General features: G+C 59.2%; 1 protein-coding gene across 6 annotated transcripts in view; it reads right to left on the reverse strand.

Moving 5' to 3' along the window:
- The window catches only part of Syn3 (synapsin III), a 278,828-nt gene that overhangs the window by 29,017 nt on the left and 222,764 nt on the right, over window positions 1-27,047 (reverse strand). For 5 of the 6 annotated variants that reach the window (XM_010637616.2, XM_033763883.1, XM_010637617.2 and 2 more), the window contains one exon: window positions 5,835-5,897. The exons of the other annotated variant lie outside the window; for it this stretch is intronic. In XM_010637616.2, coding sequence (XP_010635918.1) covers window positions 5,835-5,897 — 63 coding nt within the window. The remainder of the gene's footprint in view (window positions 1-5,834; window positions 5,898-27,047) is intronic. 6 annotated transcript variants of the gene reach the window in all.

Consider the following 27,047-nt stretch of genomic DNA (forward strand, 5'->3'; position numbering starts at 1 on the left):
GGCCACGTGCCGCGGCGGTGCTGCGCCTCAGGAGCTGTGCTGTTGAAGTGCAGAGGGCCCTGGCCTGGCTCTGTGCCCACCTCACACGTGTGGGTGGATTCCACATGCCGACTTCAAGCCCGGGCTAGTCAGGGTGCAGACTCCAGGGACGGTCTGTGGCTGGGTTGGCGTGAGCGCCCCTCTGTGCCCGGACCGGGCAGTCCTGTCTGGTACCAGGCCCGAACCCCACCCCAGCTTTGCTTAGCAGCGGCCCACAGCACACGCTGGCGAACTGGACACTTGGAAGAGGGGCTGTAAAGTGCGGTGCGGGGGCCGGGGACTCCTGCTGTCCAGGCATTCCCTGGGGCCCTGGCTCCTGCGCCCCACAGACAAGGGACCACGGTGTTATCACATCAGCGTTGTGCTTGCTGTTCTTCTTTCTAAAGGAAGAAACAGGCTGGACAATCCCAGGAGTTCCTTTCTGTTCTCTTACTGGGGTTGCTGCTTGCTGTGTGGCCCTGGGCGATGCCCTTGTCCTCTCTGGTCCTTGGGTTCTGATCTTCCAATTGAACGCTGAGACTGCAGCCCGGACAGCCTCAGCCTGGATCTTCGGAATGGGCACAGGCAACTGCCAGGGTGGAGTGTGCATGGTATCTCTGCCCTCCTGGGACCTTGGAAGCTGTTCTCCTAATTTTGAGAGCTTATCTGAAGTGGAAATCCAGGCAGAGTCCCTCCGTGTCTGTTGGGTGTGAGCCACTGCTCATCCCGGCTGAGGGCGGTGGAGTAACAAGGCTGTGGTTTCCACACGTGGCAGGGGTTCAGAGTTTGGTCCCTGCACTCTCTCCAGCCCTCCTGGGTCAGGACTGAGGCCTCGGTCACCGCTGCAGCCTTGGGAGGGCATTTCTGTCCCCAGAGATGAGGACATCGAGGTCCAGGGAGAGCAAACACCTTGCCAAGGACACAGAACCAGCACACGGCAGACCTGGACTCGGCCCAGATCCCACAAACACAGCTCCTCACTGGCCCGGCACTCAGCCGCGGACTTCACTTCCCTACGGGCCACTGCGTGATCCCGTCCAGGCTGCCCAGCGTCTCCTCTCAGGGAGGCCGGCCGGGGTCCTCTCCATGGTGCCCTGAGAGACGGGCCCAGGACCTGCAGAGGCCAGGCCTTCAACCCAGCCCCGGAGTGGTTCCGCCCCTGCCACACGCGCCCTCCTGCACTTGTCAGCATCAGGGGTCCATGACAGAGGGAAGAGAGGGCTACAGAAAGGGGGCCGCACCAGCCTCCTCACACAGGGGGCTGACATCAAAAACATACAGAGAACCCGAAAAATTAGACTCTACCCCACAGAACACCCCATCAAAACATGGGCAAGAAGAAATACAAATGATCAATTAACACATGACAAAATGCTCAGTATCACTGGCCAGCAGAGAAATGCAAATTAAAACAATGCTGAGATTCCATCTCACCCCAGAAGGAATGGCCATCAGAAGAAATCACATAACAAAGGCTGGGGAGGCTGCAGAGACAAGGGAACCCTTCTTCCTCGCTGCTGGTGGGAGTGTAAGCTAGTACAATCACTATGGAAATCAGCAGAGTCCTCAAAAAGCTAAAACTAGGAATTCCATTTGGCCCAGCTGTCTTGGCATCTTCCCAAAGAGTTAAAGACATCGATTAAGGGCCCCATGCACACCCATGTTTATAGCAGCACAGCTCGTACGAGCTCCATCTTAGAAGCAGCCTAAGTGTCCGTCCACCTGCAGAGGAACGGATAAAGACAATGTGGTATTTACACTCCGTGGAGCACTACTCTGCCATAAAGAAGGACAAGCAGGAGTCATCTTCAGGAAAATGGAAGCACCTTGAGACCGTAATGGTAAGTGAAGCAAACCAGACACACAAGCTTAAGTACTTCATGGCTTCTCCTACCCGAGGAACACAGATCATAAGTAAAGAACAAAGTAAAAGATAGGTAATGGGACATGGGGAGGGAGGGAGGGGAGGGGACGATAAAGGAACCTCGAGATGCGTGGGCACGTGCGCCCCCCCACGCCAAGGATGTAAATGCTATGAACTGCAAGATGGACCACACAGACTTAAGAACTGAAAGGAACTACAAAGAACCGGGGCTCAAAGGGCTGGGGCCAGACCCTCGCGCCGTGCACTTTGCCCAGGAGCTGCGTTCTCCACGCAGTCACAGGCAGCTCTGCACCCTGCCCAGCGGTCCCTGCACGCTGGGTGTGGAGATGGTCAGTCCCCTCGCCCTCCCACGGTCCTGTGGCCCCCGCGGCCTGGCCCTCCCGGCGAGCTGACCCCTTCCTGGCTCGCCAGTCTGTCTCTGTCCCTGTCAGGTGCTCAGCACGGGGACCAGCCCACCCTGAACCCAGGCTCTGGCCCTGGCCCGGCGTGTGTCACCTCCCCATGAGCACGTCCCAGGTGTGCACTCCGGCTTTCACCCTCAGCTGATTGTGAAACAGAACACAGTCAGGGAGATGCATGAATCAGAAGGGTCAAGTGCTGGGACATCAGCAGTGGACGTCTTCCCGGCCCCACCCCGGTCAGGAGTGAGAACCGGCACTCCTGCCTCACCTCTGGGGACCCCACTCTCCCCAAACCGGCTCTTTCTGTGTTTCCTGAAAGCTATACTCTGTAAGTATGTATCCCAGGTAACGCTATCAGTCCCTGGTTTTGAATGTTGCATTGGTGGAATTTTAGAAACACGCATTGTCTGACATCTCATGTACCCCGCTCAGTGCTGCATTTGTGAGACTCACTGGCATTGTACAATTTAGTCCTTTTTCATTGCTGAAAACACTCGTTGGCATGAATGTACTCTATCAATTCCATTGTTAACGATGCATTACTTTTGGAAATTGTGACTAGAACGATCACTAACAAGCGCTTTGTCACACACATGCATGTATTTAGCTTGGCACACTTCGAAGAACTCCTGTGTAACCAGCAAGAGAAGTGTGCCAGTTCACACTTTCACTAGGCGTATGCATTTGTGCTGCACGAGCTGTCCCGTCAGTTGTAGCTGTTCTGGTGTTGTACGGTGCACCTCGCTGTGCTTCTCATTTGCATTCCCTTGTGAGCCCGTAAAGTTGAGCTCATTTTCATCTATTTATCCGCGCTTGTTTATTAGTGCTTTTGGCAACTGATGCCCCTCTGACTCATGGCTCACATGCAGCGAGTGAAAGGAGCCGTCTGCCGTCTGAGTCAGCCATCTCCCTCCCACTGACTTCGCCTAGGTTTTGGGTCCCCAGGGCTGGGCCACACCGTCGCAATTGTGACGACAAGTAGTATTCCCGCGTGCCCAGTGCCCGGGCGCGGAGCTGAGTGCCCGGCTCCCGGGGAGGTGACACCACGGTCTCTGCCTCCTTGCAGAGGGGCCGAGCAGGGCTGGGCTCACCTCCGGGTGTGCAGCTAACCAGGGTAGGTCTCGGCTCCGGTCCACGCACCCAGCTGCTGGAACCCGCCACCGCGGGGACAGAAAGCATTGGACAAACGCAGAGGTGGAGCAGACGCGCGAGCGTCATGAGGGGAAACAGTTGGAAAACAGGAAACTTTTCAATACCGAAGAGGTTTTGCCAACTAATAAAAGCGCAGCCATCTCAGGGAAAAAGTCGTAGGCTTCTGCAATTAGACAAATCCAAGAGTTTTCACAACCTTTCCCTGTTTTTGTTCCCCTCCCCAATGCATATGAACAAAGGTATGACTGAGGAGTTCTGCACCAAAACTCCCTCTACACGATTTCTCAGATCTATCTGACCACACTAGGTGATGCGGGATAGCTGGGCTTTTTGGAGTGTGCATTTGTCTCTCCGCTCCTGTGGGCTGCTGGTTTCAGCGCTGATCCCCTGAATACTGAACCTGCAAATGTCCAAGTGCCCAATGCTAGACGTGGCAGTGTTCATGATGACCCCATGCGGCTCCGCTGTCTCTTTGTCACCGGAGTCTGGGAACCCACGGCCTGGCTGTTACTGTGTCCGTCAACCCTTGTGACACGAGCTCGGTGGGGTTGTGGACACAGATGAGCGAGGGGAGGGACGGCTGCACCCTGGGAGTCCGACTGTCACCGCCTCTGCCCCGCGGGCCCTACTTGCACACACCTTCACCAGAGGAAGTGACGTGAACTCCGGTGGGCTTCGTGGCTTGGGGCTGGTGATGCTGGGCTGGGTGGGAGGCGCTGTACTCCGGAGGCTCCTTCCAGGTTTTTTCTGGGACATTCTCCCCGCTGTCTCGATGACCCTCGTGCCCTTAGAGGAGGTGCAGGGACCATGGGAGCCCGGTGTCCCCCTCGGCCACGGCCAGGAAACTGTTTGCCTGTCAGTGTGTGCACGCCACCCCTGCAGGTCCCCTCTTTCTGAACACGAGGACAGAGGTCTCGCCCTGAGCTCAGTGCTTCTGCAAATTTGAGTTGGTTCTGGCCGGTGCCCTCCGGCCCGCTGTGGGAGCCCCTCTGGCCCAGGCTTCAGAGCCCGCCTCGTGTTGCCTCACATCGTTTTTATGTTTCTTGTTAGGATTATCGCAAGCTTTAGGGACAGGTTTCTTGGAGCCAGCACCACCAGAGATGGTGGCAGGGCAGAGAGAACGGACAAGTCCGAGAAACAGCAGCAGTGACCCTGGCGTCTGCACACAGAGCAGGGGGCTCTGGGCTCTGGAGCTGGCATTGGTTTTTACAGCATCTCCTGCATGCCTGGCAAGCACTTGGTCCCTGAGCCACGAGCCCTCTGTGCTCTGTTTTGTGACAGCCGAGGAGCTGGTTCCTGCAGCAGATAGGGTCAGAGGAGGAGGAGACCAGGTGTTTCAGGCAGTGTCCACAGGGGCCAGGCGGGGACTGAGGGGACTGCAGGTGACAGCCTGGCTGCCTGGGTGGAGAACGCCCTGTGGGGACACCAGCATGGGTGAGCACTCATGCGGCCGTGGTTAGAGGGACACAGGGACGAAGTCCAGCAAGAGATGCAAAGGCCCCGGAGAAGGTGGGGACGAAAGCCAGGTCAGGGCCTCGAAGTGCAGCCACCGTGGGAGAGTCTGGGGACTGAAGTGGCCCCAAGTGACCCAGAGGCCAATGCACGACAGAAGCGAGCTGGCTGGGCTAGCCGTGGGACCACTGGGGACCACAGGAGGGCTGGGCCGTGGGGGACTCGATGTCCAAAGTGGGGTCCACCCTACACCTGCTCAGCCAGCCGGGCTTTGGTGGGATCCCTGACCTCACGCCGGGTCTGCCCTGGGACGGTACTCATCACAGCCTTGTCCCGGGCAGGGTGCAGGGGCAGCGGCGATAGGAGGGTGTGAGGTGCGAGTGTGTGGCAGTCCACTCCTCACCCAGCTCCCTGGGCCAGGCGGTGTGGGCCCAGGTCCCTCTGTGGGGACAGCAGGCACCGAGGGCTGCACGGTCTCACTTGGCCCTGTGTGGGCGGCGGCTGGGAGAGGACGGAGCCCCCTCTGCCATTTCCCATTGTGGCAGCTCTGTCCTTGGCACACAGGAGCCAGCGAGCTCCATGAGGCCAGGCAAAACCAGAACCAGGAGCCAAAGGGACAGCTGGGCCCAAAGCCTCCAGGAGCTCTCACAGGCCCAGCCTGAGCGCACCCCGACCCACTTCTCTCCCTGACTGGAGTGGGGTTCAGCCTGCAGTGGAGTCTGAGAGCAGAGTCTGGAGTTGGGGCAGGGGCTGGCCGGCTCCAGCCACGGTCACTACGTTTGTCACTGTGTCACTGCCTGCCCCACAGGTGACGGAGAAGTGCGGTCTGCGTAATGCTTTCCCTCTTAAGCCAGCGCCGCAGGGAGCACAGGACCCACCGTCTGGCGTCCCTTGAGCTGGGGAGAGTCAGGGGCGCCTTCTCCTACCTTTCCCATCCCGGCGTGTGCGTGTCCCAGCTTGACCACCATGGGGAAGTGCGGAGCTGTGAGCTGGAAGACAGAGAGGACCCCGTTAGCTGGCGCTGCTGCACCCGGGGGAGTCACAGCTGTGGGTGCCTTGACCCAGCCCTGCAGACCCTGCAGGCCGCAGAAGGCGGGAGAAGGGTCCACTCCCGACACAGAGCTTGTGTGATCTGAAAGGGCAGCAAGAGAAAACGAAGACGCCTCCCCGAGCAGGGGAGGGGACAGGGACGCAGAGAGCGCGGAGGAGCTCGCACCAGGCGCTGGGCAGCAGCGCAATGCTAGCGCTCCAGGGCCCCTGCTCCCTCCGCACAGCCCCATCCGAGGCGCTCACAGGCTGCTCCCATCTCCACGCTGGGCACAGGAGGTCACAGGGCCTGCAGCAGCCCTTGGCGATTCCCTCTCCCCTCCCCAGCAATGCTCGTATTTAGCTCCCCTGGGCTGGCCGGGCGGGACGGCTCTCCGAGGCCCTGGCGTGAGATCACAGGCCCCGGGATGTGCCAGAGTTCAGCTCAGCTCTCGGCACGACAGGCCTGGCATCCTCGGTGGCGGGACATGGATCTTGGCAAACAGATTGCTGTCCGGATAAGGCGAAGGCTGAGCTTCCTGTGGAATGCTCCCTCAGGAGGCTGAGTCAGAAGGGTCTCCGTCCAGATGCGCCCTGGACCAGACTCCTACTCAGCTCCTGACTGGAGCACTGGGCATCCCGCCCTGGAGGTTCCCCCACGCTCCTGAGGTGGAGCGTGGACCCAGGCATCTGGTCCTGACCGGGGGCTGCCATGGCCTGCACGTGTTGCCATGTAGCCAGGGCTTGCTGTCTGACGAGGCAGGAGGAGGTGGGCTTCCTCCGAGACTCTTGCAAGGGTGGGCGGCTCGGGTTCTGCCAGGGCCACCACCTCGCTCCCGCCTGGCACTGCCTGGCACATCCACCCACCAGGCCCACCTGTGTCCCAGCGCTACACCTGTCCCTGGATGTAGCCGGCATGGACGGGTAGAGCCCAGCAGGCCCTTTAGGACCCAACTACGTGGGGCGGCATGGTGTGGACGCGAGGCCGGAGGGCCAGCTCACCCCCACACCCACGCCACACTCGGGCCGGCCAGTGCCAGGCTGACCCTGTGACCCGTCTCCCGTGGCTTTCCTCACCCTTGAGGTGGATCCCTGCCAAACTGGCGGGGGGCCCTGAGACCTGGGTCGGCCCAGAGGAGCCAGGCCCTGGGGAGAGGTAGGGGCGACGCTGGGGGCCCAGGGGCGGGCAGGGGCAGGCAGCGCCCCCTTCCCTCTGGTCACAGGGCGGTGACGAGGGTGGGAGGGTGACATCAAAGGTGTCATGGGAGGGAGAGGAAGGGAGGAGGCATGGAGGGGGCTGGGGCCTGGTGGGAGCGCGGCCCGGCGGGTCGGCTCTGAAGGGATGGTGTCCCCAGGCTGTGCCAGCGCCTGGGCTGGGAGAGGCCCCTGCAGCCCCTGCTTGGAGCTTTAAGCCCACGCACAAAGGAACTCTCACCACGAGGTGGGCAGGAGGGGATGACCTTGCAGTGTCCATCCTAAGCCTTCCGTCTTGTGACACAGCTATATGACGCCTCTCCAGGAGCAGAGTGCGCTCAGACCACATGTGTCAGGCCGCTATGGGACCGAGCCCGGCCTCTGCCGGCCCCGTCTCCCAGCTCCTGCAGCCTCTGTTTGGCCTCTTGGCTTCCTTCCCAGCTCTGATGTTGGCTCTGCACCTGGCGGCCGCAGGGCCTTCGCAGGTGCCATCCTCGCTGTCTGAGACATCGCCCTTGTTCTGTTCATTCGGCCAACTCCTAGACATGCCTGGGCTCTCAGTCTTCCTGTCCCTGCCCAGGTCCCTGCTGTCATCCTCTCCTATCTCGCTGGTCAGTGCGTATTTGTCTGTGAGCTTGCTTCACTTGGGAGCTTTGCTTCTTCCTCCTGCTGCAGAGCCCCCCCGGCGCCCCACTCCTGGCCTCACACCACACTCTCCGCTGGTGGCCCTGTCCTCCTGGTGCACCTGCCCTCCTCACCTGCAGTAGCCCAGGTCCTGGAGGGTCCATGGTGCAGGCTGTGGTGGCCCTGGTGGCCCGAGGCTGCCGCCCTGTGGCACCCTGGAGCCCTGTGGCACCCTGGAGCCCTGTGCCATGTCCTCCCCCAGCCTGTCGGGAAGTACGCTGGCGAGTGTAGGGTGACGCAGCGAAGCCTGCCCAGCGGAGAGGCGAGCCTTCCCAACTCCAAGCTTCCTGCTTCCCCGACAAGCGGATGCTCAGAGCACACGACACGGGGGGATGCCCCTCTCCCCCGCTCCTCGCCCTGCTGGGTTTGTGGCACGGCACGTGGTGCCTGACCTCTCCTGGAGGCTCTCCGGGGCCACGCTCAGGGTGCAGATGACACCCCGGTGACACGGGGCTCTGGGAGGGGCTGGACGGCCACACTAACCCCCACGGGAGCTGCTGCAGAATTCAAATGTCCTGAGCTTTCCATCACAATTTTCTTTTGCTTTTTTTTTTGAGGTGCTGGGATGGAACCCGGGGTGCTCAGTCCCTGATCTACATCCCCAGCTCTTTTCAGTTTTGGAGGCAAGTTCTCACTGAATTGCCCAGGTTGGCTTTGAACTTGTGACTCTCCCGCCTCAGCCTCTTAAGGGGCTGGGATCTCAGGTGTGCGCCATTGCGCCTCACATGATTTACTTTTCCTGATAGCTGGGTTCCGGCTTTGTCTCTAGGTGGGAGCCCCCTTTCCAACCCAGATGATGCTTCACGTGGCAATCACACGGCCTCTCCTCGGGGGCCTCCGGCGATGGCTGGACGCTGATCACACTTTCCAGGGGTTGGGTGATCAGGGAGGGCAGGGCTGGCAATGGCTCCAGGTGTAGGGGTGGACACAGTCATGGTCACGTGTGAGTGGTGTGAGTGTGAGTGTGTGTGCAGAACACTGGTTTATCAGATGTGAACACTGAAACCAAGCCTCCGATGGCGCCGTCCTGTATGGACATTTCCCCTGCAAACCTGGAACCTCCAAACAACAGGCACAGGCCTCTGCTGCTGCTCACCCTCGGAAACACAGCGGTGTTTTCACAGGAGCGGGGTCTCGGATTTGCTTAAGAGCCCAGTGCGGGCGGCGTGGAAATGGGGGGCGTGGGGACCGTGAGGGGCACTGGTGACCCCTGCCACCCTCTCCTGGCCTGTAACTGAGATTCTCGGTCCCACGCACCTCCTTGGGGACCGTCCCCCAGAGTGGTCCTCACAGCCGAGCACTCAGGAGGCCACAAGTTCGAGGCCAGCCTGGGCTACACAGTGAGAGCCTCTCAAAAACCCAAAACCAAAACTACACTCATCACATGGAAAGAGGACAGCACAGGGATGAGAAGCAGGCTGGAGCCAGGTCACGAAAGCCTCGTACGCAAAAAGCCATCTGGAGCCACTCCGGCCACAGACGGAGCCCAGGAAGATGCTGTCCCAGGAACGACCGCTTGACGCCCAGGAAGAACTGTGCTGCGGGTTCAGCACCAGTGCTGGTCTCAGCCTCAGTTTCCCACTGGTGCAGGATCTGTGTGGGAGGACTGGGAAAGCACAGAGGGCCCTCGAGGCAGGTGCCCTACTCTGCAGCCACCGCCCGCAGTCCTGCCATGGAGAGGCTGGGTGCGGTGGGCAGGCTGAGGCACGGCTGTCCCTGCCCAAGGCGAGGGCAGAGGACAGAAGAGGACCAGCCGGCAGGGCCACTGCCCACATCACGAGTGCCCACTGTGAAAACGTCCATGGGATCTCGGTGCAGCCCCACAGGCGGACCAGGGCAGCCCTGAGGGGTGGACGGCGTGTAGGAAGGTGCCGGGACGGAGACACACAGAGCTGCCAAAGTTACAGAGTAGCCGCTCAGGAAATGCCAGAATTGCTGAGACCCGTGAGACTCTGGCACCCTGTGAGGTCCCCTTTAGATCCTGTACTTTTAAATTTTTTGAGATAGGCTCTCACTGTGTAGCTCACGCTGGCCTTGAACTTTCAGCGGGTCCTCCTGCCTCAGCTTCCTGAGTGCTGGGATTATAGGTGTGCGCCACCGCACCCAGCTGGGCCCCTGTAGGACAAGCAATTTCCTTGGCCCCTGAGCCAGCATGAGCCCTGCTGTCCACGTGGGGCAAAGCCCCAAGAGCGGACGTCAGCCGGAGGAGTGTCTGTCTACATTTTCTCTTGGCTGCTCCATTCCACATGGGTGTGTGCTTTTTCCTGTCTAAAAAAAAGCTTCTAGATGCTTTTAAATTAGGCAAACAAGTGAGAGCGGCGCTCGTGTTTTTCCTCTCCCTTCTGAAGATGTGTGTCACGCCAAGAGCCCTGTGGACGGAATGTTCAGAGGCTGCAGCTGCCAAGGTCCTGAATCACCACCCCGACCACGCAGCACAGCCGTGAATACCTGGACCCTGGCAGTGCTGTGTGCCGAGGCCCCACAGGCAGCAAGGTGGCCAGAGCCGGGGTCTCTGATGCACAGGAGACCCCCGCCCCCAAGACTGTGCTGCCCAGCCCAGGCCTCTAGGAGGTGCCCAGGGACGGAGACTGGGCTCTGTCGGTGAGGTTTCAGGAGCAGGTCCACTGCCAACGCTGCCTTTCTGTGCCTTAGTTTACCTGCTGGTAAACAGGTCTGTGTGGAAGGCCCGGGAAGGGTGAACAGGGCTCCCTACCCCGGCTCCAGGCTGCCTCCCTGCTGCCTCTGCGGCCAGGAGGGCGGGGAGCCACGTGCAAAGCTGGCCGGACCCACGGGCCACCTCGTGTCTGGGGCACGGCCAGGCCAGAGGGTTCCGGCCCAGCTGGAGGGCTGAGTCTGGCGAGGCTAACACCCCCACCCATGGTTAAGGCTCCTTCTCCACCTCTCGTCTGAGACCTCACCTCTGCCTTCTGACCAGCGAGCGCAGGCAGTGCCCTCAAATTCGTCCTGCGTGACAACTGCAGGCCGGGGCGTGGGCTGGCGGGTGACAACTGCTTCTTGGGCCTCAGTTTCCCCTCTGCTGAGTGGCTGAGGTGTGAGGCCAGCAGGATGGGTCGTGTCTGTCCCTCAGAGAGCAGGTAGCCTACGCGGGACTGCTGGACGCAGGCCGGGCACAGCTGGGGCCCCTGTCCCCCAACCCTCGGCTCTGAGTGACATTGCAGGGTGTCCCGCCAGCACGTCATCCTGTGTACTTGGGGTGTTGTTGTTTACTCCCAACTCTGCCAGCTGGGTCTGACCGCAGCCGTGCTCAGATGGGGAAATTGAGGCTGCGAGAGGTGGAAAAACCCAGTTTGAAGCAGCAGAGAATACGTCCTGCTCACACCGTGGGGCCCGGGAGAGCAGGGACGCGGAGGCCGGCACCCTGGACTCTGACCGTGCGCCCTGCTGCCCCGGAAGTTCAGACGAGCCCCGGTGTCCAGGCGGGGTCATGGGACCTGCACAAGGCCGTCTGCTCACGGTCTGCTCAGCAGGGCCGGGTCAGCCCAGCATCACAAACAGCTTTGGAAGAGCGGCCAGGGGAAAAGTCCACTTTGTCCTGGGGAGCCAGAGGCCGCACCCAGAGTTACCAGTGTCCCCTGCCCTGTCCCCCAGCCCAACCTCCTCTCCCTCGGTGGCTCTTTGTACTTCCTTCTCCCAGCCTCAGTGGAAGAATCTTTCTTGGCACTTTTCTCCTAACCTCACCCCTGTAGAGACGGGGCTGGAGGGGAGGAGGGGGTCAGGGAGGGGAAGGGGGGGAGAAATTCCTCAGGAGCTGCGGCGGCTACCTGGGTCGCCAGGAGACTGCATGGCTGCTTCTGAACCCGGGTGGCCCAGGGCTGGCCCCGAGTTGGACAGGAGCGAGGCCAGAATGTGTTTTCTCTCAGCCACACTCTGGGTAGCATTCCTGGAGCTCAGAGCCAGGAGGGAGGGACAGACAGGAGGTCCAGAGGCTGTGACCTGGTGGCCTTGCGACTGTGGTGCCAGGCTTCTGCAGGAGCTCACAGGGAGAGGCCCTGGGCTTCTGTTTCCTTCAGACCCTCGACATCTTTCTCAACTCTCAGAGCAGTGTAGACTGCCGGTTCCTCTTGTGTTGGATGGGTAGAGGAAACTGAGGCCCAGCAAGGGGCTGTGACCGCCTCAGGAAGTGCAGCCTCAGGGCCGGGGGCCAGGAGGGCACCTGTGTTCCGAGGGCCCGGCCTTCTCCACTGTGGTCATTGAAGATGACCCCAGGGACCAGGCCCAGCCTCCGTGGGGCTTCCTTAACCTGGGAATGCCGCAGCCTCTTACAGAATGGCAGGGACAGGGCCCCCAGGGCCTGGGAGGTTACCTTCTGGTCCATCGTGCCACCTGTGTGCAGGACAGTGAGCTGGGACCAGTAGATGCAACCCCAGCTCGGCCACCGTAGCTGCCCTGACTGCTCCTTTGAACAGATGCTACCACCTGGCTCCTCTGGGGAGCTGCGCAGCAGCCTCTGGGGGCACCTGTGCTGCCCTGTGGACAGCTGGCCATCACTCCAGGGTGGTGGCACCAGGACCCGGCTGTGTGGAGGCCTCGGGATCTGGTGGCGGAGGGGTGTCCCCTGTGCTGCTGATGCAGAGGTGAGGCCGCAGACCCGGTGGGTTCTCTTCCCCTCTGACACTCAGTGGGTGCTGGGAAGAGTGTGCTGGACATGGGCCTGGTGATTTCTGCCTGGACCTGGCCTGGCCCCAGGATGCTGAGGTCCCTGGGCACCTGGCAAGTTGGTGACAGTTTCTGTGCCAAAGTGTGGCTGTGACTTGGACCTCACTGGTCCCCTCTGGAACTTCAGTGAGATTTGGGCTCCAGAGGGGTGGGTGGGTAGGAGCCTCTCTCCTGGGCCCGGCTGCTCACCAGCAGGCAGGTCGGCATCAATCTGGCTGCCTCCATGTTTGCTGGGGACTCTTGCCCTTATAATTCTGCCCTGAGCAGAAGTATCCCCGGGCCCTCAGTGGAAGCTGAGCAGAGTCTGTGCCACGATCTTGGACTCCCCACTTGGGAACCGGTTTCCCACGCCCCAAGGCCAGGTGTCTGGTACAGCAACAGGGGCAACCAACACTGCCTTTGAAGGGAGCCCCAGGACCTTGGTGCCTGCAGAGTTGGGGCACAGCGCTTTCCACCAGGTTTTCCTGCCCTCCCCTTCCGGCTGGCCATGAAGAGGGTGGTGGCTGGGTGGGGCTTCCTGTGGCGGCCCAGGGCATCTGAGCTGGCACCGCGGGTGTCTGCCTGGCACTCTGAATAGGGGAACAGGAAGGGCGTGATGTTCAGGCCTTTGCATGCGAGGAGGGTTGGGAGACGGTGGCAGGGACAGAGTGAGCCCCTCCTGTCCGCACCCAGCACAGCTGCTGCACCTGCCTGCTCACCTGTCCCAGGTGCCCGGGCTGGCAGGGCCATGCCCAGGGCTGAGAGGGGGGTACCACACACACTCAGAGTTTCTGACAGAGGGGCTCCCCACAGACAGAGACACAGAGACAGATGCAGAGAGACACCGAGATGGAGACCCAGACACGCCAGGGACCTGCCACCCCATCTTGTGGGACGGGTGCTGAGTGGAACGGGCACCCAGGGTCCATCCCGGCGTTGCAGCCCCACCTATAAACTCAGCAGGGACCCCAGGCCTGGGGCCCCAGGTTGGGGGCGAGATTCCACTTCTCAAGCTCCCCGCTCAGACAGCTGGGAGCTCTGTTACTTGTCTCTTCCCCCTGTTGGCAACTGTGTTTCTAGAAGCTTCCACCCAGTGTCCTCGCTGAATTTCCAGTATGCATTCCTCTGTCCTGCCTCAGCCTCCAGAGCCACGAGATCACTGCGCTGTCACACCAGCCAGGTCCCAGCTTTATGGATGAAGACCGAGGCTCTGAGGCAAGTGGCCTGTCCACAGTCACACAGCGCGGGGCGGTGGCACCGAATCTGAACTGAGGGGAGCCAGACGCTGGCACCTCCACACCAGAGCCGTCTCCGCTTAAGCCTGGGCTCTTCCGTCCTTAGCGGCAGGGAATGGATACCCTGTGAGGCGAGGAATTTGTTCTTAGCTCTCAGAGGCACTCACTATGAAAACAAGGAGACAGCACAGGGCCAGGACCCCGCTGCCCGCTGTCACGTAACCAGGCTCTGGAGGGCCGCAGGGACAGAGAAGATGCTGTCTACAGCAGTCCTGGGGCTGGGGCTTCTCGCCTGTCTGCGGCTTGTTAGGTAACCCTGAGGGCAGCCGTGGCTGACTGTGGCTGGACACCATCCCTTCTTTCATCCGGGAACTCGTGGGGATGGCCGCGTGGTGTCTGGAGTTCCACCACACCCCAGGGTTTCATGACCTCGTTCCAGCTCTGGGCTCTGGGGTTTGAGGTAGGAAGCTTGGGGTGCAGCAGAACTTCCGGGTGGTTCAGCAAACACCCCCTCCACCCCACCTTGTCTCTTCTCCTGGCTCGGCTCAAGCTTGACTGCTTTGTTGATGGAGAAATGACCAAAATCCAGGGACACAGCTGCACCCCTCAGCTCCTCCAATCTCATTTTCTACAGATGTGACACACACAGGGATGGCGGGACTGGGGCTTGGCTCTGGGCGGCCTGGCCCCTTCGTCCCCTGGGCCATGGCAGGAAGCTGACACATGGCCGGCACTGGCAGGGTCCACACGGTCCAGGGTGTTTGCCCGAAAGTCTCGACTTCGGGTTCTATCCCAGCTCTCCCGCCTGGAGGCCATGACCTCAGGCAAACTCCACTTTCCAGTTTTCTTTTCTACGAAGTAGGAGAAATAGTGCACTCTGTCCCATGGCGCTGCTGTGCAGGCTGCCTGCCCTGACATTCGCAGAGCACATTCTCCAGGCCCGGAGCAGGAAAGGAGCACCCGCAGTCATTTTACAAAGCTCTGCATGTGCGTTTTCTCTTCAGAGGCATCCACAGGCCAGGGTGACTTTACGATCCAGGTCACACAGTAGCAGCAGCTCCTGGGTCCCTGCGCACAGTCTCGGAGACGGAGGCCAGGCCGATTTCCAGGTGCTCCCTGTCCCCAGGTTTGACTTGTCCTAGGACCCCCCCCATCTGTCACCTCCTCCCAGGAAATGGGAGTTGGCTTCCACAGGCTGGGTACCACAGCCCTGTGCTCCTCTGCCCCTTCGCCTTCCCACCCTGCTAGAGGTGGGGTCTAGGAGGAACGCTCAGCTTGTTCTTGTGTGCCACCAATTTTTCTTTCTTCCATTATCTCCTCACCCATCCAGCCATCCAGCAGCCCTCTGTTCCATCCATCCATCCATCCATCCATCTCTCTATCACCTATCTTTTTGCGTGGCCATCTCTCTTCTTGATCTGTCCACCATCTGTCCATCTCCCATCCTCCCTGTGTTGCCCACCGTCACAGCCTGGTAGTGTACTCTGCACATCTGGGGGCTCTCAGCAGAGTTTGGCTGTGTTCACTGGATCGGCATTCCCAGGGACAATGATGGCCGGAGATATTTGTTTGTAGCCAGTGCTGGGTCAATCAGTGGCTTTGCTTTCTCCGCAGACACAGGCACCAAATACTTGAAGCAGGGACATCAGGATGTCGAAACAAACACCTGACGAGGCTTGCAAGGCCCTGGTGCGGTCCTGAGGGTATGCACAGCCGTCTGAGGATGAGATGAAGTGTGCCCAGCTGCAGTCTCCTCCCAGGAAGCCTTGCTTTTCTGATGTTCACGGCTGAGCTCTTTCCTCGGGAGGGGCCGCTGTCAGCTCCCCAGGCCCAGTGCCCCTGGTGCTGCTTGGCATGCCATCCTGAGAGCCTCTGCCTCCTCCAGCCTCTGGGGCCGCAGGTGTGCCCGCCTCCCGTGGGGCCGCGCAAGCCAGGATGCCGGGCATAAGGAACTGTTAGGAGCAGGTGACTGTGGGGCACCAAGCAGGGGTGTGACTGCTCCGAACTGTCGGCCACAGGGAGCAGGGTGGCCACTGGGCGGGCGGATCAGTCTCTTTCTGGGACGAGGAGAGAGTGCCAGGGCTGGGGCGGGCGCTGCACCTGCCTGCGAGTCGCTCTGACCTGTGTGGACGGCATGGCACATGCGCTCGGTGTGGCTCTCAAACCCTGGAGGAGGCCCTCGAAGAGGCGGGGACCCCGCATTGGGGAAAGCTTCTCAGGGGTGCAGTGTCCTTCCCTGCCTCCAGATGGGAGACCCCACTTCCAGTGCGTGTGCTCTGGGAGGGAGAAGAGCCAAGGCGCCAGCCCGGAGGAACTGGAATCAGGTCAGTGTTACCTTTTTGTTCTCTATCAGGGCCCCATGGAAAGAACGGAAGGTGCATCGCAGCACGTGGCTAGTTTAGGTTAGCTACTGGCCTTTTTTGAAACAGGCTCTCACTGAGTTGCCCAGATTGGCCTTGAGCTCAAGACCCTACTGCCTCAGCTTTCTGAGTGCTAGGCTTACTGGTGTGCATTTCCAGGCACAGCTAAGCTGTTTGCTCCTTAACCTACCCAAGAATGACATGTCCTTACACTCAGATCCACTGTGATGCGATGAAACGGAAACACACTTCACCTTCCATGGTGAGCTCACACGGCAAGGCCCGGAAAACTGCTTCAGAGGTGCGGACCAGCTGAGCAGGGCCTTCGCGGAGTCGTTCCCAGGCCCTCTGCTGCCACCTCCCACACCACACCTGCATCCCCTGGAGAGACACCTGGGCTCGAGACACTGGAGGGTAAGTGTGGGAGGAAGGGGCGACGAGGGCAGGGAGGAGTGGAGGGACACCACGGGACCCAGTGCCCACACCGAGGTCTCGAGGAGCCGCTGTGTTCCACCGTGGCCCCAACCTGACCGTGAGCCCCGTCTCCTCACCTGCGCCAGGAGGGGACTGGAGTACCCCCACCCCTCCCTCACAGCATCCTTCAGAGTGGCAACGAAGGGGCAGCTGAGGTGGGGAGCGAGAGTCACCGAGGGGTCAGGGACAGGGACAGAGCTATGCCACACACGCTGGGTCCCGCTGTTTCGGGCACTGCCCGCACCACTCCCGGCTTGGTGGAGCCTGCAGCTGGCAGGAAACTGGGCCGGGCTGGAGCCTGGGACCTGGGCAGCGACAGGGCAGGAGGGCGGAGGGGCCTGCCAGGTGCAGGCAGGGTCCTGGGGGCCTGGGGAAGCTCCCAGGCATGTCACAGGCCTGCAGGGGCTGCCGCTGGGAGCTGAACACACACACACACATGCCCCTTATGCACACACTCACATATGCAAACACGTGTGCGCACGCTCACACACGTGCGCACAGGAAACAGCAAACGCCCGCAGAGAGATTATTTTTGTTTTCCCTCACCACCAGCACCAGAGCCTGCGCGACATTCCTTTCCCTGCTAGATAAATACGCTTGTGTACCAGAGCCTGCCAGGAAGTGAAGAAATCCTGGCCCGCCTAGGGCTGCACCTCCCAGCCTGGCAGCTGCACGGGGCCTCAGGCTGTGGCTGTGTGGCTTTCCTTCCCAGAAACGGGGGAGTGGCCAGGACGCCGGGCTCTGACTCCTCAGAACCGGACACAACACCTTGCTCCTGCACACACTCGGGTGGGGGAGAGGACAGGCCAGGAGGGAGAGTGGTTCCAGGCCTGGAAGATGACACAGGGCCTCAGAGGTAGGGTGCGAGCATTCTGACAGAGAGCTTCCTCCCTCCGAACATTTTCCTTAGAAAATTAAAAAGCCCTCCATAAGGGCCCCGAGTCCAGGAGAACGGCTCCCATGGAGCTCAGGGCCTGGGATGGCAGAGAGACGTCACCGTGGGCCTGAAACCAACATAGACCTCCTCCGTGAGAGGCGCTCACGTGTCCGCCTGGCGTCCTGAGGCGTGGGGGCGGCCCTCCCTACCTGCTGGGCCCTGCCTCGAGAGTCTCTGTCTCCTTGGAGCCCCTCGGCTGTGCCATGGTCTCCACTCCAGGAAAGGGGAGAACTTTCCCCTCCAGTGTGGGACTCGAAAGTTCAGACTCTCAGGAAGCCCTGTGATTCCGGCACAGCAGACCTAGGTGGGGTAATGGTGGGCACGGAGCTTGCCTGGGCTTGGGGAGTGGAGGAGGTGAATCCATGACGGAGGGGAACCACCGATGGGGGCTGTGCTGGGGGCTGTGCCCCAAACTGGCAATGGGCCCTGGGGCAGTGGCAGGTGCCAAGCAGCCTCGTGGCCCTGGGCTCTGTGGGACCTGCTCACGTCTCTGAGCGCAGTGACACTGCCAAAGGGGAGCGAGACTCTGGTGAGGAGCTGGCTGCAGGAAGCACAGGGCAGGCCGCTGACGGCATTTCTGGGGCTGAGCGAGGTGTGAGCATAGCAGAAAGAGTCCTTGCTTCTAGGAAGGACACAGAGCAGCAGGGACCCCACAAGGAACACTCCCAATATGCCAGCACCAGGTCAAGCTTCAAAAGTTTGACACAGCTCCAGGCAAAGGGTAGGGAACAGTAAGTGGGCTTCGTGTACCAGCCCTTGTACTCATCAGTTTTCCGTCACTGTGACAAAGTACCTGAGAACAGAACGCTATGGGAGCAGAGGTTCATCCTGGCTTGGTTTCGCAGGGTTCAGTCCACAGTCCCTGGGCTCCATTATTCTTGGGTCTGTGTTGAGTGAGTACTGGGGATTCCTCCTTCCACTTTTGTTGTGTCTGGGTCCCTCTGTGTGACAGAGCCACCCACATACTGGGTAGGCGCCCCACTCAATGTGCCACCCCACAGGCCAGTCATCTCTGGGAACCCCTCAGACACACCCGGAAGCGTTGGCTGATTTCCTAGGCTTCTCTCCGTCCAGCAGTGACAGTCTAGACTATGACCGCCATGCCGAGGCAGAAATGGAGCCCTGCTTTCAAGGGGTGGCGGACCGAGGTTGCACCTCACCCACTTGCCTGGTGTTGCGGTTTCAGTAAAGATTTGCACTGCCCTACCCACATCTCTGGAGCGCTCCTCTGCCTGGGCCCTTTGGGTACCAGGTGAATAAAGATGGGAAGATGTCAGGACAGGTACTCCAGGAAGCCTGCATGCCCGGCCTCTCTGGCCCTGCATCCTGGTAGTGAGCGCAGGCCCGGGTCACTGCTTTGGTGTGGAGAGTGGGAAGCCAGGAGGAGAACAGGGTTGTCTCCCCTACAGCTCCGCTCTGGTAAACTGTGGGGAGCAGGGAAACTTCTGAGCCTGAGTCAGCTCAGGGTCACACATCCTCGTGTCAGTCAAAGGCCTGGGGCTGAGGGTCACCTGCTGTGTGAGTGAGATTTGGCATCCCACACTGCGACAAAATACCTGAGAGGAGAATTCATAGGAGGACAGTTTATTCCCCTCACCGGACTACGGAGCAGCTGTTCAACACGGCAGAGGCACATGGCAGGGAAACCGCTCAGCTCAGGGCAGCCAGGAAGTGAGGACGTGGGAAGGGCCAGTCCCCGTGTCCCTTCAAGGGCTTGCTCCAGTGACTTGGCTCTTCCCCCGGGCCCCACCTCTTGGTGGGCCCAGCACCACCCAGGAGCTCCAGCCTGGGATGGCGCCTAGGGGATCCTGTAGTTCCGGCTCTCCTGGTGGGCCTGCGTTCACCTCTTCTCTATCTTTGTCCTGAGAACGCCACACACTGTCCAGGTGCCTCTCCATGGTGCATCCAGACCAAGCCCAGGGGGAGGGCAGGAGGCACAGGAGGACCTTCTGGAGCCCCAGGTCTTTCCCAGAACCTGCAACGGTGCCTCCTGCCAGGTGACAGCAGGTGATGCAGAAAAGGAGGCCCTGGTGCCGAGAGGAAGGTGGTGATGTTGGGTATTGAACGTTCCAAAGCAGCAGGTGAGACGTGACTGCCTCTTGGTTAATTTCCTGGCCTGCCGATGCCACAAAGGACGGGCTGAGGATGCTGCCCTGTGCCCTGAATGCCCGCCCAACACCTACAAACTTCTAGCTTGCTCTGAGAGCCAAGAGCTTCGGCAGCCGGGACAGCCCCATGAATTTAACAACACGCTCTGCTTGTGCAGTTCTTTTCATGCTTACTTTCTTTTGCTTATGGCACAAGCTATGGGTTTCCCATTTAGAGTGCTCCTGCAGAGCTTCTTCTGCACTGCACTTATTTAAGTCAACATGGAGAAAATGTAACGAGCAGCCAGTGATTCGATGACTTCTAGGACAGAAGGTACACAAGCACAGTACAGCCCTAGAAACTGGACTTAGGTCTTGTCCTGGTGAAAATCCCATCTCTGATGCTTACTCAGAGAGAACACAGCACTGGCTCTGCGCAGCCATCCATGATGCCTGTCATCTGGGCAGCCCCGGCAGGAGCATCAACCTCCCAGAGCCTCAGTTTCCTTCGCTGTAAAATGGGAGGTCACTCAACTCTGGGGCGGCTGTGACCCACACCCAGAGTGCCCAGGAAGCACCAGGGCCGGCCCCTGTCGTGGTTGCAGGAAAGTTCACTTCCAAGCCTGGGGTCCTGCGTGGCTGTGACTGGTCCCTTGTGCCCGGCGTGGGCAGAAGCCCTGTCTGCAGGAGGAGGCGTGTTCTTCGTGAGGAAGCAGGGGCCTGGAGCACCTCTGAGTGGCTGCATCGTGCCTCCTACTCCTTCGCGCATCTGCAGTGGCTGCTGGAGGCAGAGCCCGGCTGCCACGGTCCTGGAGCTGGGCCTGGGAGGGGCGGCGAGGTCCCTGTAGTGCCACCTCGGAGGGGTGTTGAAGGGAGTTGTGAAGTAGCATGTTCTCCTCTCTCCCGTGTGCTCCTGCATGTGACACTGCCTGTCATGCGGTGTCCCCAGAATGAGCGCCTCTGCCATGTCTGTGACCCCTTGGGCTGCATGCTAAATGAACCTCTTTCTCACCTGAAATCTCCAGCCTCAAGTATTTCATGACAGCCACACGAAATGGAGTCTGACTGAATTTGTGAGGGGCCCGCTTCTGGACACGAGTGTGGGCTTGGCCCCGTCCCTCGCTTGGACCAAGGGGAGGTGCAGACGGATGCAAGCAGGGCCGAAATGTGCCCGTCCATCGGGGCGCTGCTCTCTGCCACCGCTCCAGTCGCGCTGCTGTGCAGGCTCTCACTGTCCGCTGCCCGCCAGGGCCAGGCCCACACCGGCCAGTTCCCTTCGGACCCGTGAGAGCAGAGGTGGTTACTCTTAAAAGTGTTTGACATCTCTGGCCATTGGAGAAAGGCAAATTAAAACAATGTGAAGATTCCACCTCTCTCCAGAAAGAATGTCCAACATCAAGAAATCAAATATTAACAAACACGGGTAGGTTTTGGGGAAAGGGGGACCCTTCCGGATGGATGGTGGGACAGTAAACTAGGACAACCACTGTGGAAATCAGTAGAGAGAGTCCTCAAAACACGGAAACCAGAAACCCCATGTGACCAGCTGCTCCCCTTCCAGGTGTCTTCCCAGAAGAGTTAAAGTCATCAGAATACAGCGATCCACACCCATGTTTGCAGCAGCACAGCTCAGACAGCTCAATGTCGGAAACAGCCTTTGTCCATGAACAGACGAAAGGATACAGAAAGTGTGGCGTCTCCACTCCTGGAGCACCACTCTGCTACGAAGACAAACTTAGCCATTTGTAGGAACACAGGTGCACCCTGAGACCATGATACAATGAGATAAAGCAGACGCACAAGTTAAAATATCGCAGTTTCTCTTCTATGAGAGATTAAAAAAATATGCATATAGATAGATAGATAAAACAAAATAAAAGATAGATCAATGGGAGGCAGAGAGATCTTTTTCAAATGGATGGGGGAACAAGACCTGGAGGTGGAGAGGAGGGAAAGTGGAGCTTTTGCAAATGGGAAGGGAACCGAGAGTTGCAAGGAGCAGGCGGGGAAGGAGGGACGAGAAAAGAAGAGTTAAGATGCATCTGCGCACGTACCAACGCCCCAGGACAGTCACTTCATGGTGCAAGCGTGTGTTACTAAAAAAGCTGAAAACAAATAAAGCAGGAATGATTATTCTTTAAGCCTCCGAGTTTTGGGGCTGGTGGTTGTGTGCCCTTGTTGTGAAAACAGATGTGAGCAAGCCCACTATGTGTCAGACATGGACACTTTCACGTGGTCCAACTCCACCTTCACAAACCCCGTTTTCTGATGGGGAAACTGCGACCGAGAGGCCCCCGGTCCACGGGGACAGGGAAAAGCAAGCCTCAGCAGCCCTATTCGGTCGGCTGCATGACATGTGGAAAGACGGGGTGCTGCGTGGCTTCACTCACCGCCGGGCCAGGCCCAGCCCTGTCCAAAGCATCACGTCACAGGGTGACTCAGGCAGGGGAGGAAGGGGAGGAAGGACAGGGAAGCCCTGGTGAGAGGCTGGCCAGTCACAAAACCTCAGTCTAAATAAGGACAGGGTGGCCACATTAGTGGACATGGCTGGACGGCAGAATTGGGTGGTTTAGGTCAAATAATAGCTTGAAATTTATTTTGGAAAATGTTTTCCCAAGTGTCTCACTGAGCTTTGTGGGAATGAGAAATTGGTAGGGAAATCTGAGGAGGCTGAGAAGGTGCAGGAGGGGCTTCTCACCCGCAGGGCTTGGTTTCCTAAAATTCAGGCATCAGATGTTCCTGGGGAAACTCCTACTCATCCTGCAGAGCTCTTCCCTGTGCGTCCCCGCTCTGTGGTAAGAGTTCCCGTCTGAAGGCGATCCCACCCGTCCCTCCACTCACTTTCCAGGGATCACTGACAATGGCATTAATCAGATCCAGACAGGGTTCTAAGCATCTACACCTCTAGTAACTGGACTCAGTCCTTGGGGAAGACATTCTTGTGGTCTGCACTGTATCGACAGGAGAAAACGGCAGCGCTCACACACATGGAAGAGAGCTTGACTGACTCACAGAGGATGCTGCAATGAGCTGAGCCTGTTATTAAATGACATAATTTGCACCAAGCACCAAGCTCTGCCTGACATTCAAGAGAGGCCAAGCGTGTTACGACACCAAGTGTGTCCACTTGTTTTGTCACTGCAGTGAAATCCTTGAGTCAGGCTGGCTTATAAAGAACAGGGGATTCGTTCCCTCCATAGTTCTGGTCCACACCAAGGATGTGTCTGGTGATGGTCTTTTAGCTGGCAGAGTGCTTAGGTGACTGTCTTAGTTACTTTTCTTGGTACTGGGACAAAATACTCAACACTCAAAGTTGAAGGAGGGGAGGTTTATTGTAGCTCACAATCTGTAGAGGTTTCAGGGCAGGGCAGCACAGCAGAAAGCCTCACAGAGGAGAAACAGTCCATGGTGTGGCCGGCAGAAGGCAGCAGTGGCAACAGCCTCCCTTTTCCTTTTATTCCACCCAGTTACCAGTCATATGGGTGGTGCCACCCATACCCGGGGCAGGGCGTCCATTACCCATGCCCAGAAGTGTGCTACACAGATTAGTGGACTAACCCACTACCACATTCCCTTAATCTACACTCACACACCCGTGATCCAGCAACCTCTGAAAGGCCCCACCTATGACCTCAGAGGCTTTGAAGGGCATGTGTAGATATGAGCCATAAAAGTGGCTCAGGGCACCACATGGCAAGAGACAGGTCTCATGTGTGTCTGTGTGTCTCTGTCCCTCTCCTTCTGAAGCCACCAGGCTTCAACCCCGGGGTTCCTCTGGTGACTTCACCTCATTCCAGTCACCTCCCAACGACCTACCTCTCAGCACCACGCTTGGTTAGCTTTCCACCCCCTCACAAGAGGCCTAACATTTTAACTCCCAAAGCCTGGGGACATTCAGACTCTATCCCCCACAGCACCAGGCATCACTGTGGGGACACTCTTCTCACTCTTTTACCCTGAGGCAGTCACCACTGTGCCATCCTCAGGGAGGGAGTCCTGTGGGGCAAGTGCTTTGTTTAGGGGCTAGAAGAGCAGGCGAGGTCATGAGGACTCAGGGCCAGTGGGATCTGGGCCTCGGGTGTGTGCAGGAGGAGTCGGGGCTGAGGAGGAGACAGGGGAGAGAGGGGGAGGAGAGCGCCGTCTCTGCGTACTGAGGAGAGGGGGCTCTAGGAGTGCACAGCACCTCTGGGCAGTGTTCGTCCTCGGTGGGGCAGGACAAGGGGTGATTTGTGTGAGTTGGGCTCTGCCCCAGGGTCCCCAGGCTGTGTGGCTCAGGAGATGCTGAGCCCAGCGGGGCTGATGATCCAAGATCTGAGGGAGCTGGGAATCATGCTCGGTCCTGACTGGCCTCGGGCTCCAGCTGGCGTCCCGGCAGGGCAGTCACAGAGCCGTAGCCTCTGCACTGCGTCCTCCTGCAGGTGGCTCAGCAGCCACACTTCTCAGTGTGTAAATCAGTGGAGAGGCTTCAGAGTGAGCTCCGGCTCAGCCCCTAGGAAGCTGCTCCCGGGCCAGGGCTGTGGGCCTCGCCTCGCCTGGCCTCTGGCCACAGATGCTGCCACCACACTGCTCTGTCTCTGGGCTGGATCTGCAGACGTGAGTAGGGCACTATCACTGGGCCCACGGCTGCCCTTCAGCCCCTGGACCTGGCACACGTGTCAGCACCTGGAGATCCTCTCGGGGGACCTGCTCCTGGCCCCAAGGGGGAGGAGGCCAGAGACACGTGGGCTGGTCCCCCACTCCAGTCACCCGTCCAGGGCGCTCACACCCTGAAGCCCAGAGACCCTGCCCCAGGGCCCAGGCCAGGCCCTCGCTGGTGGAGGTCCCGAGAGTTGGCCTGAGATGAGGCAGGATGGGCTGGTGCCTGTCCCCACTGGCTCCTGCTATCTCCTCCTCCCGACACACAGGTCCAGGCCGTAGCAGGTGGCTGGACTGTCCCTGGCACAGAGCAGACCTCACCTCGTGCAGGTGCCCAATGGCCAGGTGCTACTGGTTACTGCGTGAGAAGCGCGTCCTTCGTCCCAAGAACCAGTGCTTCGGCCTCCTGTGTGCCTGAGCAGCGCAGAACACCTTGACTGCAAAGTGACTAACTGTTTTGCTTCACTGTCTGACACCCAGGGCAGTTGGTTTGGAGGAATAGCATAATTGTGAATGCAAATGGCTCCATGCAACCAGGCAAAGGAGATTTACTTAAACATCTGGTGTTAGTAAAGGAAGCACTGTTTGAGTGGGTAGAGAGAGGAGCAGCTCAGTTCTAAGGAGCAGAAACAGAAGCTGGGTCTGACAGAGATCTCCTGCAGATGCACAGGATGCCAGCACAGGAAGTGACGTCAGAGACCGGCTCGTCAAACCCCTCCGTTTACAGTCAAGAAACTGAGGCCACAGGAAAGGAGAGTTTCTCGGGCCACACCTGAGTTACTGGCCGGGTGTTCCTGAGCCCCGGTCCACTCTGCTTCCTACTCCGGGTGATGTCAAAGGAGGGATGACTTCCCCCAAGTTTTCAGATCCGGCTTTGAGCTAACCTGGAATTTGGGGTTCAGAGCCACTTCCCAGGTGGGAGCTTTCATTGCTGGCCTCTTTTTTTCTCTTGGCCTGAGCAGCTCCCCTGGTGGAGCCCCACTCTATTCTAAGCACATTCTCGAACACACACAGGCACACTCATCTCTCATCTCTTCCCAGAACGACCTAATGATTTCCATGTAACCACCACGCTGCAGCTGCTGGCTTCCTCCGGGGCCAGCATCACCAAATCAACAGTTATCAAGTTCCCTCTCCACCCCTGTGCTTTCCCATCCTGGACACATTTTCTCCCCTTTCTTTAAAAAAAATAAAACAAGGTAAGAGAGGCCCAGAGGATGCCTTGGGCTCTAGGATTTTCTATTTGAAATTGTCTACTGAAAGATCTCTACCAAGTTATTCTGCGAAGCCCATCTACGCTTTAACTTTGAAAATGGACAACAAGCAAAGAAGTAAGAGGGAGATACAGAAACAGGCAAGAAAACCAGGGGACAGTAGTGAGATTGCTTCCCAGCTGCCTGGAGCCAGTGTCGGGGATGGGGCTGCAGGGACCGGGCGAGCTGCAGTGTGGGGACGCTGCCGCCACAGAAGTGTTCGCAGACGGCGCCTCGTCAGGAGGGCAAAGCTGGGATGGGGAGGAGCTCTGGGACCTCAAGAAAGCCCCTCCATCTCTCTGAACCCCCATTTTTAATCCAGCAGAGTGCCTTTCCTCCCTGGGCTCAGATCAGAGCGGGGCTTCATAAAAGGATTTCTCTCCTGCTTTCTTCCCAGTCCCTTGAATTCTGGCCCAGGGTGGATGTGTCCTGGGAACACCCGACAGGGCACCATGGGCCTCTCCCTGACCTCCACTCTGGCTTCCTGCAGCCTATGCACCCGGCAGAGCAGACGAGCTTCCAGCCCTGGCTGTGGTGGCAGCTCATAGGCCGCAGGGGGCCCTGCTGAACCCATGGTGTCTCCTCCCAGGCCCGTGGTTATGCGGTAAGATGGTCACTGTGCCGCTGGGTGAGTGCCCGACCTGAGTCACCAGTGGCTCTCGGTCTGCAGTCCTGGCTCCACTTTGTCTGGACCCCAACCCTTCTGCTGCCCACCACCTGCATCTTCTCCGCGGCCAGCTCCTCAGAGTGGCGTAAACTCGATCCGTCAAGGACAACCTCCTGCAGTGACCGCAGGTCAGGTTCCCTGGCCTGCGCCCAGCCTTCCCTTCCACCCACCCTTCATGGTGTGAGCTCTTCTGGGCACCACAGCTCTGCCTTCTCGCCCTGAAGCAGGGCTGCCCAAAGGGCCCAGTGGACACATAGCTCCCAGCTTGCCTCTTGGGGCACTATGCGGGCTACAGCCACGAGCTGCTGGCTACTGTCCTGCGCTGGCCCCGCCGCCCCTGGCTGTGTTTGCTGTGTCCCCACCTAATGCAGCTCCCGGAGCAGGTGCTGCATCTCTCCCCAGTGTGGACTTGTGCGGAGGGGTGGGGGCCCCTCAGCTGCAGGGTGGGCACAGAGCCTCAGAGAAGCCAGCACAAGCTGTAGCCCAGTGCTGCTCTCTGGAGTCTCAGCAGCCACCATGAGAGTCACGGTCACCCACGTTATAGCAGTGCAGTGCACAGGAGCTGGGTCTCAGAAGCGGGCCCAGGTGCCCATCAGCAGGCGCGTGGATAAAGAAACTGTTGTTTACGCAGCAGAGTACTACTTTGCCACAAAGAAGAAATGCTGGAGTCACCTGTAGGGAATGGTGCACCTTGAGACATAATGCTGAGTGAGACGCACAAGCTTAAATATCTCTTACTAGAGAAACCCAAATTGTAAGTAAAGGCTACATTAAGAGACAGATAGAGGAAGTAGAGAGACAGCTTCGTAAAGGAAGGGGACCAAGAGACATAGGAAGTGGAGGGGAGGGGGTGAAAGAGAATGGCGTGTCACGGTCACGCCCTGGCGCCCCACAGTGAGTGCCACCCCTGTGTGCTGCAAACACGGTCTGA

Source organism: Fukomys damarensis, unplaced genomic scaffold (genome assembly GCF_012274545.1).
Source record: "Fukomys damarensis isolate Sample0158 unplaced genomic scaffold, DMR_v1.0_HiC HiC_scaffold_15, whole genome shotgun sequence".
Lineage (NCBI taxonomy): Eukaryota > Metazoa > Chordata > Mammalia > Rodentia > Bathyergidae > Fukomys > Fukomys damarensis.